The sequence below is a fragment of the Cuculus canorus genome, chromosome 18 (assembly GCF_017976375.1).
Source record: "Cuculus canorus isolate bCucCan1 chromosome 18, bCucCan1.pri, whole genome shotgun sequence".
NCBI classification, from domain to species: domain Eukaryota; kingdom Metazoa; phylum Chordata; class Aves; order Cuculiformes; family Cuculidae; genus Cuculus; species Cuculus canorus.
In genome coordinates this window covers 3405513-3425008 of record NC_071418.1, presented here as the reverse complement: position 1 = coordinate 3425008, position 19496 = coordinate 3405513, and the positions used below count along the sequence as shown (strand labels likewise).

The window sequence follows — 19496 nt, the reverse complement described above, 5'->3', positions numbered from 1 at the left end:
TCGAGCATCGGAGCAGCTGGAGAGTCAACAGCTGAACTGGGCACAGCGCGAGGATCTGGGCTGGCTTTAGATCAGCGGATCTGTTGCGGGAACAGAGAATCTGCTACCACCCATGGTTACCCCATTGGAGGTCTTCATCTTGGCATGAAGAGGAGATATCTTCCAAGTTATAAGACATCTTTGTAAATGGGCGAAGCTTCAAGCAACTTAATCTAATTTGGAAGTTGGCTTCGAGTTGGAACAGTCCCTTCAAACCTGAATCGTTCTATGGTCTGGTGGCATCGTCACTTCTGGGAGAGGCTGGCCTGGCAGTAAGGCCTCCTGGCACTGACCTCAGCTCTGCTCTAGACTAGGAGCCAGATTCTGGAGATAAATTGCCCCGAGCTTTAGCTTCCCTTCCTATTATATGGAAATAACAACTCTTGCTGTATTTCCCATCAGAAAGGAACTATCAATAGTAGTTCTACTTCTTCTTCACATGGGGGCCTTTTCCCACTGGAAATGGGGAGTCAATGGCATGGAAACACTGCTCATCTCCAAGGGTTTCAGAAGCCACTCTGAGCTTTGCTGGATTTGAACTCAGAGCAGTAGATGGCACAGTCTCCACAACCTAGGGATGCTAAGAAGCTTTGGAAACCACTACACCAGCTCCAGCCTCAAGGGCCATGCTGTAGTTACATCAAGAGTCTCCAAGTCAATACACGGAATTGGGAAACTCCAAGTTGAAGCATTTAAGACAGCCATTGAAGCTTTCCTCAAGATAGTCACATATTTTACCAGAGCCCATTCTATACCTTTCCACAGTCTTTGGGTCAGGCTGTGAGTTGGGGAGAGGTGGATTTTTTGGGGTTTTGTTTGCTTGTTTGTTTTTTGTTTTGTTTAAAAAAAAACCCAATGTGTCAGCAGTCTACGTAGCGTTTGCTGCTTTGATGAAGATTAAAGGAATGACAAGGCAGAATATGAAAGTCTCTTTTATAATCCAAGTGAGAGGGGGCAAAAAGCAGGGGCTGTCTAACAGGAATCTCATCGCTGCCTGGAGGTGAAGAAGTCTTGAGCAGCTTAATGATCCTGCTCTCTCTTCTGATAGTGGGAGGTGCGTGTGAGAGGAGAAGAGAGGAAGGCCAGTCAAAGGTAAGCACATATCCCTGTACCCCAAAATCCAGCTTCTTACCATTAAAAATCACCTAATCTCAGTCGCCTGAATGGCCAAACATTAGCGCTGGCTCCAGTGACGCACACTCTCTTCCCCTGCAAATAATGAATCTACCCACCACTGCCCAGACAACATAAAGTGATTAAGGGCTGTCCAGCGGTTCTTCTAGTCCATGTGAGATTGCTTTGACCTGAGGTGAACCCAAGGGCTGGAAAGATGACCCAGCTCTCAAAAGCCAGGCTGCATTCAAGCACAGAGTGTACACGAGCACTAACTCACTAAGTAGGGCCCCCAAACAGACCCGCTCCCCAGAAAGCGGCAGTGAGAGAGCGCAGAGCTACCCAGCTCGGCACTCACCTAGGTGGGAGGCATTCACGGAGCAGATTGCCCGTCACCAGGACTCGGGCAAGCATCTCACTGCATGCACCACACGGCAAAGTGGAGACGGAGGGAGCTGGTATAAGATTCCTTTTTCCTTGAAGAGCAGAGTAGCCTGAAGGACCAGGTCCATCACCTAGTTGGCCAATCTGTAGAGGCATTTCTATTCTAATTTATTTCTCCTACCGTCTTAGGCGCAAAGACAAGGAAAGGACCTACATTACTACCATCTGTTTTGCCTTCTGCAAAAGCACTTCATCTAGACAGGCATTGGAAGCACAGATTCAACATGAACAGGAGAATAAAAACACTCAGGAGTGCACCACTGCTCAGTTAGACAGAGAGGAAAGAGGGCTTGATTCTTGGTTTGATTCTTGGTATTATCAAGATTTCTGGAGTGAGCCCAGTGCCCCTCGACTTCCCCATCTCTGAGGCACAAGCAACATACCTGTATCTGTGATCCAGCACAGTGAGGGCTGCGGGGCGCTTACAGAGCGTGACTGGATGAGAGCTGCAATGGCAAAGGGCAGTTAGCAAGCCAAAGCGCCGAGTGGCGTGGGAAGAACGTGGACGGAGCTGGCCTTCTGCTGCCGTATCAGGTATAGAAACATATCAGACTTCCCAAAGCCAGTGACAGCTGGACACCACACTTTGCTCCCTGACTCCAGAGAGATTCAGAGCCCTGGTCCAAGGCACCACTGGCCAAGTAAATCCTGCATTCAGAGATCCAAGGAATTTCTGAGCCGCAGCTTGCTGGGCGAGCCTATCACGCTCAGCCAGGTACCCAAACCCATGTTTCTGTCTCCATATACATTTTTAATGCAATTCTTTTCCCCTGTCCTTCCTCTGCTTATGGGTTTCTTGCTGCAAGTCCTTGCTAAGACACTAGGAGAAGACAGAGCTGAGATGCAACCACAGGACCTGAGCTAGCTTTCAGTCCTCTGCCGTCTTGACAACGCACCACCCTGAGCGATGCCGCTGCCTCTCTCCGGCTCAGCCTCCTGGCAGAGCACTCACAGGAATCAGCCGCCAGTCTCAGCTGGGGAATTACACGCAGTGCTCAAGCCACCCGGAACTAAATTATTCAAAATATGCCACTGTGCTGGCTTTGAAACCAAATCCACTCCCCAGAAAGAAGCCGCGGTAAATAGAAGCGCCATTATCAGCAGCACTGACGAGGAAGGAGATGCAGCACTGAAAGTGAGGGAGATAATTATATGATTAACTAGACAGCATGGATGGCAGGAGATGCCCTCCATTATGCCACAAGGCTTAATGCAAAGAGACATGTTTATAGACTGAGCCTTCTCCAGCTCCGCTTCTTGCTCTTTTATTATTTATGTATGTGCATTAAGACTAATGGGAAGAAGCTGAGGCACTCTAAAAAGCTGTGGGTTTCTTTTTAGGTGGAAATATAATATTTAGTCTTGATCCACCAGTGGGCACTTAGACATTTCGCTGGATAGATGTCCTCAGCTGCACCAACAGACCAGGCAGGTTAAAGCCCAGCCCCGGTGCTGACCGTTCTCACGCCCGAGATTGTGGATAAGACAAAGCCTACAAGAGATCATCTGTTGACGGCCATGACCAAACCCACCCTAACCTTTCTTAAATCCTTAAGCAAGAGGTTGAATACTCTTTCCAGATCTGCTTGTCAGCACTGGCCCATTGTTATAAGTACAAATGCTCAATCTCTTCCTCTCCCTTTTGAATTTTTCTGATTTTTAGGGCTCCACAATCTCCTGAGGCCATCAGCTCTGCAGCCTAATTAAAATAAAACCCACTTTTCATCTGGATGGTACAAGACATTACGTATCAAAAGCTGAAACCAGCAATACTCATACCCCCATGACACACAAGGTTGTCATTTACCACCAAAATAATTACTGTTTATGTCTTTTTAGCTATGCCTTACTGGAGAATTGCAAAATCCTGTATCAATATTAATTACATCTCTCAGGGCTTTTACATCATGAGGAGACATAATGCATAAACCACTTCATTCAGAGCTGAAGTGCAATACATTGGGTGGGATGCTGCATTTATTTGGACTACGTAACCCAATAGAAGGCACGGCATGTGCAGTCTACCTCATAGCCTGGAGGCAAGCAGGCTCTAATCACTACGAGGAAATTAAAAGAAACCAAATCGACACACAACAGTCAGCATAGCTGTTCAGCTGGAGCTGTATTCCAGGCCGAGTTTCTGAGGTCAGATCCCTGGCTACACTCAGGTTAGCTGAACACACACAAGCATTTCTGTAAAATTCACTGCTCTTAACAACGTTTCCGGTCACAGCAGCATCTCTGCTGGCACAAATGGGTCTTCTCAATTAAGATGGGTTTGGTCGGTCTGATATTATCTGGACAAAGTGGCATAGGTGATACTAGTGCAAAAGTCAGGAGTAGTCGAAATGTTTCTGTTCTGTATATGGACAGGAGACCACTGAATTATCTCTGTCATACAATGACGATACACTTTCTTTCCCAGCAGGAACTCAGGATGATGTTACAAAGCACCTGCTAAAGATAGATAGTTTCGAATCAGCAGGTCAAGGTAACCGGCATCCAAAAAATTTTAAAAAGCCAATGCTAATACAGATCTTCTGCAAGCCTGGGAACACTGGAAGAACATCAAGATCTGCTTTTTACCTTTCTTCCAGCTTTAAATCGGCATTGTGGCCCTTCCAGCTATGGCTCCACAAGTCCTATCTAAAGATGGTGACAGGCACCCATGCCACTCCCAAAACTACAGGGCTGTGACAGGGGTTTAATGGGACAAAGCAGGTCTATAGGTCTAATAGCAACTCACAGCAAATGAACAGGTGACTGATATTGAGCGATGCATAATGAACTGGTCTAACATCAGTCAGAATAAGCTACAGAAGACAGATTATGCTCAACTGATTATCTGGACAAGCATACAAACCTGGTGCAGATAAGACAACGTCACCCTTATAACCGATCTCTGCAATGCATCCGACAAAACTGTGTATGAGAACTTACTGTGACACAAACTCAGGCTGTCACACGTTCAATACGCTAAAGTCTGGCTATTTGACAGGTGTCAAAAATAAAACTCAGCTAGAGAGCTACCATCTCCATGTGATGCCGCTAATGGGGTCCCACGAGGATTTATTCTCACTCCTACAGAATTATCATTAGTGATTTAGGAGAAAGCATAAGGTAAGTGTGTATCATGCTCAGAGATGAGCTAATGCAGTGAGTTACTAAGCATGAGCTGGGTCTTTTGGTAAAGCTGGGTGCTTGCAAACAATAGATATTACAGTAAAAACAAACAGAAAGCCATGTGGCCAGGAGCCAAGGATACCAGCCAGTTTACGGGATTGGGAATACCATCTTCAGAAGCAGCCTTGTTTGCTACACTGAGCGCTCTAAAGGTAACACTGCCTTGAAAAAAAAGGACCTGCAGATTTGTAAATGAGGTGACATTGTTTAGAACTTTGTTACTGGCATAATCTGGCTGACTGCACGGACAGGCTCAATTCATTAGCTTATGAAAGGGAAGGTTAAGCAATGACTTGATCACTGTCCAGAAGAATCACAAAGGGAACAGAAATTTGGCAGGATTCTCCACTGTGACAAAGGCATAATCACATCTAGGGTCTAGGGGTCAAAGCTAGGCAGCTTTCTATTAGAATAAGTTGATTATTTTTAGTATTAACAAGTTAAACGTCTCAGTATCTTCACCAGAAGTTTTACAATTGAATTGCAAGTTTCCCTAGGAGATGCTGTAGGGCTGAGGTCAAGCAGAAGATCACTCACAAAATCTTCTGGCCTTCGTTTTGAGAGACTAGATGATCGAACGGTTTCCTTCTGACCTGGCAGCAAGTTATTAGGTCTCAGAAAAACTCAGGCCAAACAGATGCATTTAAGGTCCCAACTAACGATTGCCTTAACACACACGTATAACCAGAATGACCCACCTACACTGGAATTCAAACCACAGCTCTAGTTAGAACAACCACCACAGAGCAGAACTCCTACTTAAGCAGACTGGGAAACATATTTAATTCATGCTGATTTTACATCTGGCTTTCCTCACTCACGGGGACTAGGAGCTACCAAACAAACTCTTCTGCTTTACAAGCTAAACTGGAGCAGAAGGTAACATCAGCCTTGTGAAGAGGAGACAGAGGTATCGCGTGATTCCCTGCAATGAAGGGCACCTGGGGTTACACTGCAGCAGCATAACCATCTCAAAAGTATTCCAGACAGGCTGGTTCCAGATGGAGCCTGGGGCTGGGAGGATTCATTATTACTCCAACCTCTATCATTTAAAGACTTGAGAGCAAGCAATCCCAGCTTGCATCTTTCCAGGGTGATCACAGGGGTTACAACGGCAGTAAGGAGCCAAACTGACAGAAGCTGTGGTGGTTCACGTTATTTCTTAGGAGATCTATCCAAATCAGTCCTGGATGGCACCCAGACTGCGCGGAGGGCTGCAAGGGTAAGGTCTGCAGAGCTTTGCGCTTTCCTGGTGTCTGCTATGGCAAATCTATTTTGGTTTAAGGGTAGAAAAGATTTGTTCAAAGGCCAAAGCTGCACAACCACAAATCAGAAAAATCAGACTGTATTTTTGGCTCCTTCCAAGCCCTTACTGGATACGAGGGACAAACGCAAGGCGAGGCACAGTGTTTCTAGAGTTCTCTTTGCCACAGTTTTTGGACAGACACAAAACTTGCCCAAAATTTTAAAGCAAACGATGAATGACTTGAAAATGGGAATACAAATCTGTGCTGTCCGTGCAGGTTCCCAAGGCAAGCCTTGAGGCAGGAGCAGAGCAGTTCTCCCCGAGGTGACAGACGCAGGGTTGGCTCGGGGCTGGCAGCGCCCTGCGAGGTGCAGTGTCTGCAGGGCCCAAATCCAGCCAGCAGGGAATCCCTTTGACACCTTCGCTAGCCTGACAATAAACCACAGCATGGTTCGAAACCTCCCTTGTAGACAGTTAGAGTTGGAAAGGCTCATTCTCACAGTAGTGGCAAATCCTTGGGCTCTGCCTGAGCCATCCCAGGGGCTCCAGGCTGCCTGGGGAGACAGCAGAGGATGCTCCCTCGAGCCTCCCACAGCGAGTTCTTGCCCCGTCAGTCACACCCGCATCGACTCAGGGCCTCTCTGCTCGCCTGCTGCACCTCCTTTCTGCCTCCTTTATTGAACTAATCAGATCTCTCGTGTGTGAGGGGCTCACACATGCTTCAAAGAGCACCTGCATTCTCCGACAAGCCTGTGCGCTCTTCCCAAGCTCTACTATTCCCATTTTACTTGAACAGAGTGGCTTGAATGCAGTTCAACCATTCAAAGCCGAAGCCCCCATCGGCACTGACAGGCAAACAGACCTCCCACTTAGTTTTCTTCCCACACCACAGCAAAGAGACCTGCTCCTCAATAGCACGGGGGGATGCCTGCAGGCTGCTGGCATGGGAGCGAGCTGCAGGCGACCGGGATCTTCGGCAGAGACCTGGGGTCTTGGAATTGCCGCGTCTGCGTCACAAGCCCAGGGTTGTGGTTGCACTGAGACTTAGAAACAACGAGCCCTGGCTACCGCAATTCACAAGAGCCGTTTCCTGGAGACGTTTAAAACACACATTCAAGCGCAGAGATGGTTTTCCAAAACTGATATGATGACCCCAATGCGGATGATTAGAGGGAGGAAGCAGAGAAGGAACAGGCAACGATCATAATGAGAGAGCTAGCGTAATTAAAAGAATGCATGTTAGGCAAGGAGTGAGGAAATGAAAACAACTCCCCAAAGAGTCACCTGAGGGTTGCTACTACTGCAAACAAAGGGAAAACAATCCAGGAGGGAGAGACAGAAAGACCAGGCTGGAAAGGAAGTGTAGGAAATGGCAATATTCTTCCTGATCATGCATCATGCTGTAATTCTGGGAAGTGGGAAGAAAGAGAGGAAGAATAACAAAAATCTTCTCACCTGCAGGGTAACTAGAGAGGCAAATCCATCCAAACCGATCTCTCTCACTCAGCTTCCACTGGCGATTAATTAGCCCACTAAGCGGGGCCAACTTCTAGCAGAGCATCCTCACGGAACACACGGCAGGCTGCTGCGCTTCAGATGGTCCCCGAGAAGGGAGTGCAAAGGCACAAAAGGAGGAGTGTGGAAGGGGCAGGAGGAGAGGGCAGCCCAGACTGGCTGAGAGGAAGCCCAGATGAATGGAGAAAGGCAAGCAGGGAGGTGAATGAGCAAGAGGTGATGAATGGTAGGGAGGGCATGGAAGTTTTACGCAGGGCAGAGAGCAAAGACAGACCTGAATGGGGAAGACTGAGAGATGCTGCTTGAATGGAAGGGGAAAGAGGGAGGAGAAATGAGGCAGAGAGAGCGCCAAGCAGCACAAAGTGAAACAGTGAAGGCAGAATAGCTTCCCACATGGACTTGACAAGGCCTTAGGGAGAGGGACACAAGGAACACAGCACGAACTTTAACCCGGGAGCAGAAAAGCTGCTGGGAGCAGACAGCGTTACCGTCCTCTGTCCCTGTATAATTCCTCCAACATCTTTGCTCCCAGCCAACAAATTCTCATGAACCCAGAGCAACTTGAACAGCAGCCACCAAAGGCCAGGCGGCCCCCATCAAAGGGAGTCGTAGCAAAACTGAGTCAGCGACGCGGAAAATGCTGATAGGATAAAGCACCAAGATAATTAAAAGAAGCAGCCCAAGAGATGCAAGTGTAACACTACCCTAAAGGTGGGACAAGAGGCACTTTATGCCTATGACATAGAAATGTTACTTATAATCAGTGTTATTCACAGGGCTTCCCTCCCATATCTAATAACTGACTGAAAACAGGGAATTGCAAAATACTAGAGGGGACATTTTTAAGGAGGGGTTCAGACAGAGTGAAGGTCAAAGCCCCTCCAGGAAGGATGCTAAGCTTGGTGGTGTCCACAAGCCTCAAGAAAAGATGTCGAAGTGTGAGGGTCTCTCCTGGAACCAGCAGAGAGACAAAGAGATCAATGTGTGTTTGCACAGGAACGTGCACAAACACGGCAGTGGGACCATAAAGGTCTCCAGAAAGGCTGTTCTGCCAAAGCTGACAAGCTTGAACATTGCAGCTTCACAGGCCGGTTGAGCCCATGGAGAACCATTACCGCAAACAGACGAGTGCCTCGCTTTTCCATCTGCCAGCCAGGGCGCAGGCAGATCGTGTTACATATGGCACTGGGGGGAAGGGAAAAATATATGAATAATTCTCAATTCAGGGAAAGGAGTGTGAGTTGTGCAGCTGCTGCAGTGCGGGCAAGCCTTAAGAGCACTGCTCTTGCATTGGGTCAAGAGATCGTACCGTTTTCAGCCGACTTCCTGACCTGTGCTTCAGCCCAGCTGCTTGGCTCGCCCTTTAGTGCCTGCATGCTAGCAGCCAGCTCTCGGGAAGAAATTCAAACACCAGGAGGAGAGATGTTAGCTGTGAGCGAAGGGACAGCACAGGGTGGGTCATCGCTTAATCTAAAAGCATTCAAGTAGGTTCAACACTTACTAAAAATAAATACATGAATGCACTCATGCACTCTATACAGGAGAAAGATTTACTCACATGGGACAGCCAGGAGCTCAGGTGTGTTTGGGATTCCTTGAACGTACATCTCTGGGAAACTGGCAGCTATTCCAACGGAATGAGTCAGATGTGCTGCCAGCAGCTGGGAGCTGACAAGTCATCCTCCTTGCAGGAAGGGCTACTGTAGCACTCATGCTGTTAAGGACCAGAACTGCCACCCCTTCCCCATCTCACATCCAGCCTGAGAATTTAGTTCTTTTCTGCTCCTCAAATTTAAGTGTCCCATACCAGACAGCCAATGCAAGGCCATTACCTCAGGCCAGACAGTCGCCTTATGCAAATGAGCTCAGGGTAATTGGGACAGTTATAATGAAACCCTGACAGTGTTTGCCTTTGTGCACACCAGTGGTAAATACAGACTGAGCTGCTTTCTGAGGATGGGGGTGAGGGGAGAGCACCTCAGCTTCTCAGAGGGATGAGGAGGAAGCAAGCACTGTTGAAAGGCAAGGATGGTCTCAGAAGCATGGAGCTGATGGGCACGGAAGACGCAGATGCTACAAATAAAAATCACCTGCCGGAAGTCCCAAAAACATTCAGGGAATTCATCCATGGAGCTGCCTCCCATATTACAACCTTCAACCCACAGACAGAAAACTTCCACAGCATTCATCCAGCTAAGGATGTCAGCCCATAGGACTCAGATGCTCAAGCAGAGCTCCCACCAGAGCCAAGAGTGGACGTAGCAAAACACACCACCCCGAGCAACTGGGACAGTCTCCAGGCTGCGAGTGCACCATGGTTGGCTCTGCCACTCCTGCACTGACGGCTTTGCCTCTTGGTTATCCCAGCACGCTCCAGCCCCATGAATCTCATATATATGCTCTACTTTTGTTGTGGCCCTCGGGGGCCCATGCAGCAGCCGTGGAAGAAACCTAAACAAAACGCAATCGCCCCCTGAAATCCTGTCATGCAAACAAGACTCTTTCCACCCATTGCCACAAGGACTGAATGGAGCAGGACTGAACGCCCCCCGCCCACCCCTGCCTGGTGGTCTTTTTGTCTCGTGACCTTCCTCGCACAAACACAACCCCACAACAATCAGACAGGCAACATAATGCACCAGCGCCGGCTTTCCCAGCCCTTCAAGGCAAGCTCAGGAGGGAAGGGGGGAGAGCTGAAAGGATTTGGGGATGAAGAGCAGAGAGGATGGGCAAGGAAATACCAAGCAGTGCTTTAATTTCAACTTGCACAGTCCCACAAGTCAGGATAAAAATAGTTTTAATGAAAGAAACAGAAGAAATGTTATCTCAAATGGCTTAAAGTGACATGGGAATACCAGCTAGTGGGATATTCATAAGAGGAAAAAAAGAAATCCAACAAACCCTGTGAACATCTTTTAACATTCCCTCCAAGAAGCACTTGAAATTGAGCCCTTCGATGCGGACTGCTGGTTTTGTTTGGCTATCTTTAAATTTCAAAGTCTGAGATGGATTAGATATAAAGGTTTTCCTTTAAACTGGGAGAAGAGAGAAGACTTTTTTCAGCAGCCGCAGCTGTAGACAGCATCAACACACACGGAAACCCTTGATGAAGCACAGAAAGCTTCTGCCAGTCTGTCCTAACTATGGAAAGAGAGAGTCATCACCTGTGCTACTGACAGCAAGGAGTAAACGTGCCTCCAGCCCCTGGATTGTCCTGGCAAGGGAACAGATACTCTGTGGTTACTGCAGAGGACAGATCATAGAATGGTTTGGGTCAGAAGAGACCTTAGAGATCATCCAGTTCCAACTCCCCTGTCATGGGCAGGGACACATCACCTTCGGGAAAGTAACAAGCGTCAGCAGGGACTTGTAGGAGCCGATCAGGAGACCAAAACAGTAAGGGAATAATCCTGCCTTCTGAAACGCCAAAGGATTCTCCCCTGCTCCCTGTGCACATTCAGGAAAAAACAGACTCCACAGGAAAAGAAACTAAAAAAAATAAAAGAAATATCATCTCTCACAACCTGGACTTGGGGACCTTGGCAGGGCCCTCAGTTACGCTTCTGGAAATGCATACGGAGTATCTTTACCAGGAAGGGAGGCAATGCTTTTGCAAAAAGCAAAATTGCAAAAACTGAGATCTGTGTCCCATGAAATCCTGGCAGCCTACGGGAAGGCACTTGTGTGATTTACAGACACATTATTCACCTAGGGAGCGTTGCACAGTAAGAACCGACCCCACAACTTCTCCTGCCAGCACCCCCTGCAACGCTGTTATCGTTACCCACACCCTTGATTAAAGTGCTGCAATCGCACAGTGGAAGCCACCTGATAAGCCAGGTATGAAATCACCTCCATGGGATGGTGCAGCTGATATAAAGAGACCGAGAGCCTTGCAAAGGCTGCAGCAGCCGCTGGGTGCAGGAGGCATCTCCCAAACCCAGCAGGCACTGCACGAGGCCATATCTGCCCAGCTGACCCCACGAGGGGACACCCAGCTGCCGCTGCCTCTTGTCTACGTCCTGACGTGAACTGCAGCAACTGCAAGAGCAGCAGCACTGAGCCCACCCACGATTGGCAAACTTCCCACAGCAAGGATACTGGCTCCCGTCAATCCACTCCAGCCTTAATCCTCTGTGGAAAGATCCCATCAGACCCCTGCTAAGAGGCAATCTTTCCAGCCAGATGCTAACAATTAATGATGAGGAAGATGAGGAAGGAAAGGACAGATGGAGAACAGGTATAACCAAGCTCTGCTCATCACACTGAGTGACTTGGAGGAGCTGGACAGGAGATATACTGGCAAGATTTTCAGCCCTGCTCAGTCCTGCGGTAAAGTACTGCACATAAACACGCAAATCGCTTGCACCCAGAGACAGATGTAATTCAGTGACAGCCTCAGCCTCACTGCTTCTTCTCTCTAGAAAGAAAGTCTAGAAACACCTGCAGCTGCCACTGAATTCACTGACTTAATCTAAGACTCCCAAGAACCCTGGACACTGACTATTTGAGAAACCAAGCCTCCAGGAGGAATGCAGCTGGGTTTTGCCTACATTCCTGCCTGATGTCCTTCAAGGAAACACAGCAGCTTTTTTACAAGTAGAAAGATGGGCTTATACCAACGCATCGCAGACTGCAGATCCCTGTGATCACAACCAGCTAGCTGCAGAGACCAGGCGTCATAACCAAACACCTCTCCTTGCCTCTAGGGGATTTGTTTTTCAAACACCATAGCGTGGGGAAGAAGCACTATTCAGGTGTCGCTCACATCCCAGCCATTCCACACGCTGGTGTTTCACCCTGGTTCTGTTCCTGCTGCCCAGCCAGCACATCTGGTTCTGTTGATCCAGTTCTCAGAGACAGCTCGAGCCATGGTCCTTTCCACAGGCTGCAAAATGGAGGAATTGTTCAGTCCAACCCTGGCGTATGTTCTTAAGGACAGACCGGAGAGGGATGCAGTACCCGCAGAGTTGTACGTTCTCACAATAACAATAGACTCTCCACAGCCAAACTCACCAGCGTTTAGAGAGGCTGTGGACAAGGAAGACGTGAGTAAAGAATTCTTCCCCTGACATGAAAGATGCTGGCTGTTAGCAAGGCCTGGATCCAGCATTTCACCTTCAAAAATAATTAAAATAAACCATAAAAGCTTTGGGGAAAGAGATCATCTGAGCCTGGCTATTCCTTTCTCTTTGGCACAACTTTATGGTGCGTATCACAATATTCTCTCTGCATATTTGCTCCTCAGCCCCGGCTGGCATAAGTGATGAAGAGCTTAAGCATTTGTCTCGCAGCGCTAAAGGGAAAAGCAAGCAGCGCCAACGTTGTCAGAGCGCAGCCTCTCAGTATCTGAAGGATCATCATGACCTCATGTTCTTGAAAAATGGAATTTATCACACGAGTGCTCTACCATGGAAGAGGTGCACGCTGGGTGAGCTTCCTTTAATAAAGCCCTCAGCAGAAGTATTTGAATATTCCTATGCCTATACGCTTACAGAAACACTGTAAAATTAAAATTAGGGGAAGACTGTACCCTCCTGAAATCAGTAATAAAATTAGTGTGAGGCCCAACGGAAGTAAATGAGGCCCCTTCAGAGGATCCAGAATTTCAGCTTGTGCTTAAAATCCCACATTAACAGATCCATATTTATTTTAACGACCTATCAAATCCTTTTAGTCCTCTACATCCCTCCACGGAAGCCTAATAGTGAAAAATTATCTACTAAAAACTTGGCTTTTCCTGAAAAATAGTATCTGAACAGATCTCCAAAGACAGACATTTCTGTGGACACAGTGAATTTGGACTGCAATGCTTTGTTTTCAGATATCATTGCATTTCACATTTTCACAGCTTCCTTGGAATAACATTTGATACAGAAAAACTGTAAGTGATACTCACGGACAAAAGAGCAGCCAACCCTCTGAAACCACAGGGCCTCTCCACTTGTATTGCTTTTGTAACAAACACAGCCTGCGCCACAGAATTCCAAGTAAGGGATCCTCAGGCAACTTAAAAATTCAAGCAAACTATTGCCATGCAACATTACATGCATTCATTTTTACACAAGCATCAAATTCCACCCATGAATGGATCAGTCATCCTCTGCAGCTACCGATTTACATATCCTGCCTGCAAGCTGCTGAGGGCCAGTGGGCACGAAACACGTGGATACCTTAAATTTGAAAAAGGAAACTCATGTCTATTGTAATTCGATTTAATGATCACGTTTTCTTTGTGAGCAGCAGCAGAGTCCGTGCCTGACAACCACACACCCCGTAAAGGCAACCCAGATGCAATGGAACGCTGAACCCTTTACTTGGAGACTGTAACTGTGATGCACACAGCGTTCACAACTGAGTCACTGTGCAAAGAGGGAATTCCTCGGAGTTACATTTTCACAAAGTGACTAAACCCCATGCTGTTGTAAATGGACTAAATTCCAAGGCCTGATCCTCACTATGGAAGGCAGTTTATCTGAACACACATTAAAACCCTGGAATAATTTCACAGCCCTTTTGCCAAGCCAGGCAGCATTACCAGCTCTAAAGTAACAGCACTTTTGATCTTGTAATGGCTAGAGTGCTGATGGGACACCTATTATTTCTCCTGGAACAGAGCTGTGCTCTGCTATCACACCTACAATTCATTCTTTTTGTGCACAGCTATATAGAAACAGATGTAAGAGAGTGATTCTCAGCAGCACTTACCCCTCCTGTCATCCCAGGGAGGTGAATGACCCTCTTCAGTGCCCGGTCCAGGGACAACTACAGCTATGACAACAAGAAAGGCTTCTATTTTAAGTTTATTGTAGTAGTAACTGGGTGCTCCAGGTAAAAGCACGGACATGGGGAAAAGTGTCCTGTAATCTGGCTCTTTTTCTTGCCTGGGCACCACACAGGTAGACAGAAGCTGGAGAAATGAGGAGCAATCCCATGATCAAACACATTCCATTGTTTTTCTGGTCTGTAGCAGCCTGTCCCCCATTGTAACAGGATATGATCACTGTTCTCCTTTTTCCATGTTTCCACCTGCAAAACTGGATGAACTGATACCGGAGAACAAGCTTTGAAGTCCTCGAAGAGGAAGGACTATTGCAGTGCTGAACAAGGCAAATGCCCTACAGCTCACAGCCACTGCAGTGACACAAGTGAAAACCCTAAGGGGCAGAAGAATCAGGCCCCGAAGGAAACTAAAAAGCTCAGAGAAAAGATGAAAGAAAAAAAAATGTGGAAAGTTAAATCTGATTTGAATAATCACCGAGCAGAAACCCTTCGCAAAAGTGACAGAACTGCAGTCTTGGTCTGGCATGCAGGCTGGCAAGCAAGAGCCACACACCTCCCAAGGGATCCGACTGCGGGGCTTACCCAGACCCATCTCACAGGCATCAGCTAGAGCAGTTTTTCCAGAAAGAAAGGGCAGAAGCTGTTAGTTGAGCAGTGGGGAAGAAGCAAACACCCCTTGTTTATTCACTGGCCTCGCTACTCTAACTTGTTGCTTGCATCAGATGTCACAGTGACAAACACCTGTTTAAGGAAAAAAAAAAACCCCAGCAGCATCAGCAACCCCCCCCTGCCGTTAATCCAATTAAGACACAGGATAAAGTTGTAGAGGTTAATCAGATCTGAGCCACTGGCTCTCTCTCTGCTGCTGCTCAGTGACATATCTGGCAAGCAACATCAGCGAGATGAAGGCCAGGCAGAAGCCATCTAGCCAGCCCCGGGGGAGACAAATGCTGCTCCTCTGCTGCATCAGGTGAAAAAAGAAAGAGAGGAGCATGCTGCAGGGCAGCGGGTGGGTGCTGTGCTGGGCTCCAAGCCTGGCTGTCCCATTAAGCCTTCATAGAATCACTATGTTGGAAAGGACCCACTGGGTCATCGAGTCCAACCATTCCTAACCCTCCCTAAACCATGTCCCTCAGCACCTCGTCCATGCGTCCCTTAAACACCTCCAGGGACAGCGACTCAACCCCCTCCCTGGGCAGCTGTTCCAGTGCCCCATGACTCTTTCCGTAAAAAGCCTTGTTGAGTGCTAGGATGCTGTGTCCCACGGACTGCGCCAGACACTCCTTCCAGCAAAGACCGAGGCTATAACCACAGAGTGCTGCCAGGTTGGAAATGTCCTCAGCAAGGAAAAAGTCTGCCCATAAAACTGCAGGGATCTCGTCTTACCTTCCGTTTCATTAGTTGTGACTGACGAAGGCTGCAGCAGGGCGGGTGAGGGCTGTTCCAGCTCAAGGAGCCACCGATAGAGACCACTTGGACCGTCAGGAATAATCCCATCAGCAGTGGGAGCCAGAAGAGAGCCGAGCTGGGCTTTGCGCTGAAGGAGTTCCACCAGTGCTGGAGGGCCCTGGTTCAGCGCTGACTAGCGAACATTGCTGCAGTCACATCCAAGGCGTTCAGCCTAGTGCCTAGCCTGAAGTCCTGACCAAAAGCTGCCTTGCAAAACCGAGTATGCTGATTTCCCCCTGCTCAAGCCTGCCTGTACGGTCAGATCGGCTCTGCCTCTCCCTCCTCCTCCTCCCTTTAGGGCAAAAAGAAGCCTGCAGTCTCAGCCCTTATTGCTTAGTCTACACCTTGGTGGTAACAACTTGCTCTCCCCATCATCGCACCCTTGGGCACAGCCAGCACAGAGGATGGACCTGCTCTGGAAGGCGACCTCCCCACCTTGACCCGTCAGACTGGGCTGAGGCACAGAATAACGCATTGGGGAGAGGAAGGAACTTTTTCTATACCCATTTTTTTCTGAGCAGGGAGAATGCTTAGACTAGAAATTCATCTGCTCTCCTGGACAACACAGGCCAGCCTTTCAAGAGGACGGGTTGAGCAGCGACTCCAGTGGGATGACAGAAATGTAATGACAGCAAGAGGAAGATGTGCAAGCACCATTCTGCCAGTAATGCTGATCTCCTCAGTCACCAGAAATGTTGTTTCAGGGAAATGGTTCCTAACCCAGTGACCATCATCTCACCTCCTGGAGGGGAACTCGTTCTCTTGATACCTCTCTACTACACTGGACCTTTGCCAGACTCCTCTGTTACAATTGTTCTTCCTTCTTGGTAAATTCTCCAATCCAAGGACACTAATTTCCCTGGTTTTAGTTTCTCAAGGGAACTGAGATCCATAGCCCCAAAAATCAGAATTTTTCCCCTTCCCTGTAGGAAGTTTTATCCTTCCTTTAAAGGCAAGGGGTTTTACAGCAATCAGCCATGAAACTTGCCAGGAGAAAACTAAATTTTATACTCTGAACTTGAAACAGAACATTTCAGATTAAAAATAGCTCCCTTTTTCACTGTCTGCTAGATATGGGAGGGAGGTGAAAATCCACAGGGACTTGATCTGATGCGTGAAAAAGCAGAATTCTATAGCAGTGAGTATGCACACACACTTATTTTAGGTCAAATAACAGCTCTGCTGTAACACTTAGTGGAGAAAACCAAAGCTTGGGATAGATCCATGCTGGTTGGTACTGTGGTACCGAGCATCACAGCAATTCAAGCACATCTATCAGAAGGAGGGGGGAACAACATGACTTTAAATAAATAGATAAATATTTTTTTTTTTTTTAAATCTCATCACATCACAGCTTTTCTACCTTTGAGAGGGTTTCTCTTTCAAATTCCAAATACTTGCTCCTGTATTCAGCAATCATGACAAGTATCTTACCAAGCTGTGAGACATTCTGTCTGTGTGACCCAGGTGGGGACACAGACCCGGCCAGCGCACAGCCATCCTCCCACAGCAGGTAGCTTCAGATGAGGCTCCCTCATTCTATAGGTGTGTAGTGGGGCAGCAAAGGGACCTGGTACAATATTCAGCCTTCCTCCCCTCCCTTCTCAACAGAGGGAGAGGACAGGAGAGTTTCTGCCCACAGCTCTCTGAGCATCTGCAGGTCAAGCCTCAGACATAGCAAGCAGCTGCACAGAGTACTCCAGAGCACCCCATGTTCTGCAAAAAGGGCCAGCTCTGCTCTTTGAATCATACAGAATCTTTAAATACCAGGTTGGAAGGGACCTCAAGGATCATCCGGTCCAACCTCTTTAGGTGATTCATGGTTTAAATGAGGTGACCCAGCACCCTGCCGAGCTGAGCCCTAAAAGCATCCAGTGTAGGGAGTGCTTGGGGTGATGAGTTATCAGTTCGGAAAGAAGAGCAAAGTGGCATCACGTGTCCCAGTGAGCAAAGGCTCTACACAAATCTCTGCCACCAGCTAAACTGACAGAACCTAGCAAAGGAGAACGGGAATCGGCAGGTACAGCTTTGAGTCTAACCACACAGGCAGCGAGACATCCAGTATCGAGGGCTACTGAGTAATGCAGGAGCAATGGGACAGCTGGAGGTTACCGTAGTAATCTGATTAAGCGGGAAGAACGGCCAGTGGTTCCCTCCTTCTGCGTCCGTGTAGGATGACAGAGGCTGGATCAATTATACAATGTTGATAAGCGTCTCCTCATTGGCAAGGAACCCAATACCAAGGCGTTTGGAAACATCCTTTCTCTGATGTCACCGTCACAACTGGCACGGAGAGCATCCTCATCACAGGAGGCTCCCGAGCAGCGCTGACTCTCTTTGCGTGCTAACATCAGAAAAACACCTTTGGTGTTCCCTCTGGGAAAGAGCTCATTCAGCTTCACCTCACATGAAACAGCAAGCAGAGAGCGACCTCAGAAAGACTCACACCGCAGAGAGCATCTTTCCTTGAATGAACTGGTACGACTCAGGTTGGGTGTGCGTAATTCAGGCTGGTTTAGACTACCAGAAATCATCCAATGCAGTTTTGTGTCAAATCTCCACCCACACATCAGCTACATAATTAATAAGGATCAAAGAGAACATTATCTCAAGCTGGCATTAAGATCCTCAGTGATCAGTAGAGCTTCTCGTAGTCTTCAAAGTCAGCAAAAGGAACGTACTTCATGCATTGTACTGCATACTTGGTCATTAAATAGAGGCTTATAAGCTCATAAAGTCTCTGTTGCTTGCAGTTATGGAGTAATTTTTTGCATGAACTAGTTTCTTTTGCAGCAGGCCCAAAAGTTAATTAGTTTTCACAGTTTTATTACTCCACGTGGTCAAGTAACAGCCTGGAGATTCCAGTCAGCTGGAACCGCATAAGGTCCAGAAAATTCTCACTGTGTTTTTCAGGACCGTTTGCTGAGGCCATAAATCAGCAGCTGGCAAATGACTTTCTACCCCAGCTCTCCTCGGCCACCAGTACCAACCCTAAAAGATTCCACAAATCAATGCAGCAACAGCATCCCTTGGTTCAGGGGCCACAGAGGCAGAAAGGAAGATGCTGTTTCAGTCACAGATTACAATTCTTTGGGAAACATTTTGGTTATCATTGCTCTGGGAGATGTCACCAATGCACGTATCTTGTTGAAGGGAACCATGCAGCATTCATGCTCCAGCCAGCTTCAGTTCTCATATGTAATTATGAAGCTACGCCGCTGCTCTTCCCACCACAAAAGCTGTTTCCTTACAGATAAATAAACTGGCCACTGCACGCACTCATAAGAAGAGGAGGCTTTGACCTCTCTGAATGCTGTGGAAGACAATCCAGGGGAGAGTCTGTGTGATGGCAAACATTCAGGACTTTCACTACACTTTCCATCAAGATGCATCATCTCTGGTGATAGAATATCCCCAGCATCACTAGGAGAAGCTGAATCAGGGGGGCTGTCACCACTCGGGGAACTGGGAGAGGAAAGAGAGAAAGAAGTGACTGTCCCAAGTGCTACAGCTTGAACAGGCAAATACTGCAAGGTTTGAATCGCACAAAAATCCAGAGCATTCAGGGATCAGCTACTCTCAGCAGCCTGTACATACAACAGCGCAGGAAAACAGCCTGTCAGCTGAAACCCATCAGCTTTGTCTCACAGGGCATCGGTACCAAGGTGATTCCAAACCAACACATCGTACGATGCCTAGTGGGGAGGCAGAAAGGGATCACAGC

General features: G+C 47.8%; 1 protein-coding gene across 4 annotated transcripts in view; it reads right to left on the bottom strand.

The window, feature by feature from the left end:
* Positions 1 to 19496, bottom strand: part of RHBDL3 (rhomboid like 3) — a 55618-nt gene that overhangs the window by 25729 nt on the left and 10393 nt on the right. The window contains exon 1 of one of the 4 annotated variants that reach the window (XM_054083654.1): positions 15710 to 15956. The exons of the other annotated variants lie outside the window; for them this stretch is intronic. Coding sequence (XP_053939629.1) covers positions 15710 to 15820 — 111 coding nt within the window. The 5' untranslated portion in view covers positions 15821 to 15956. Of the gene's footprint in view, positions 1 to 15709; positions 15957 to 19496 lie in introns of those variants that run through there. 4 annotated transcript variants of the gene reach the window in all.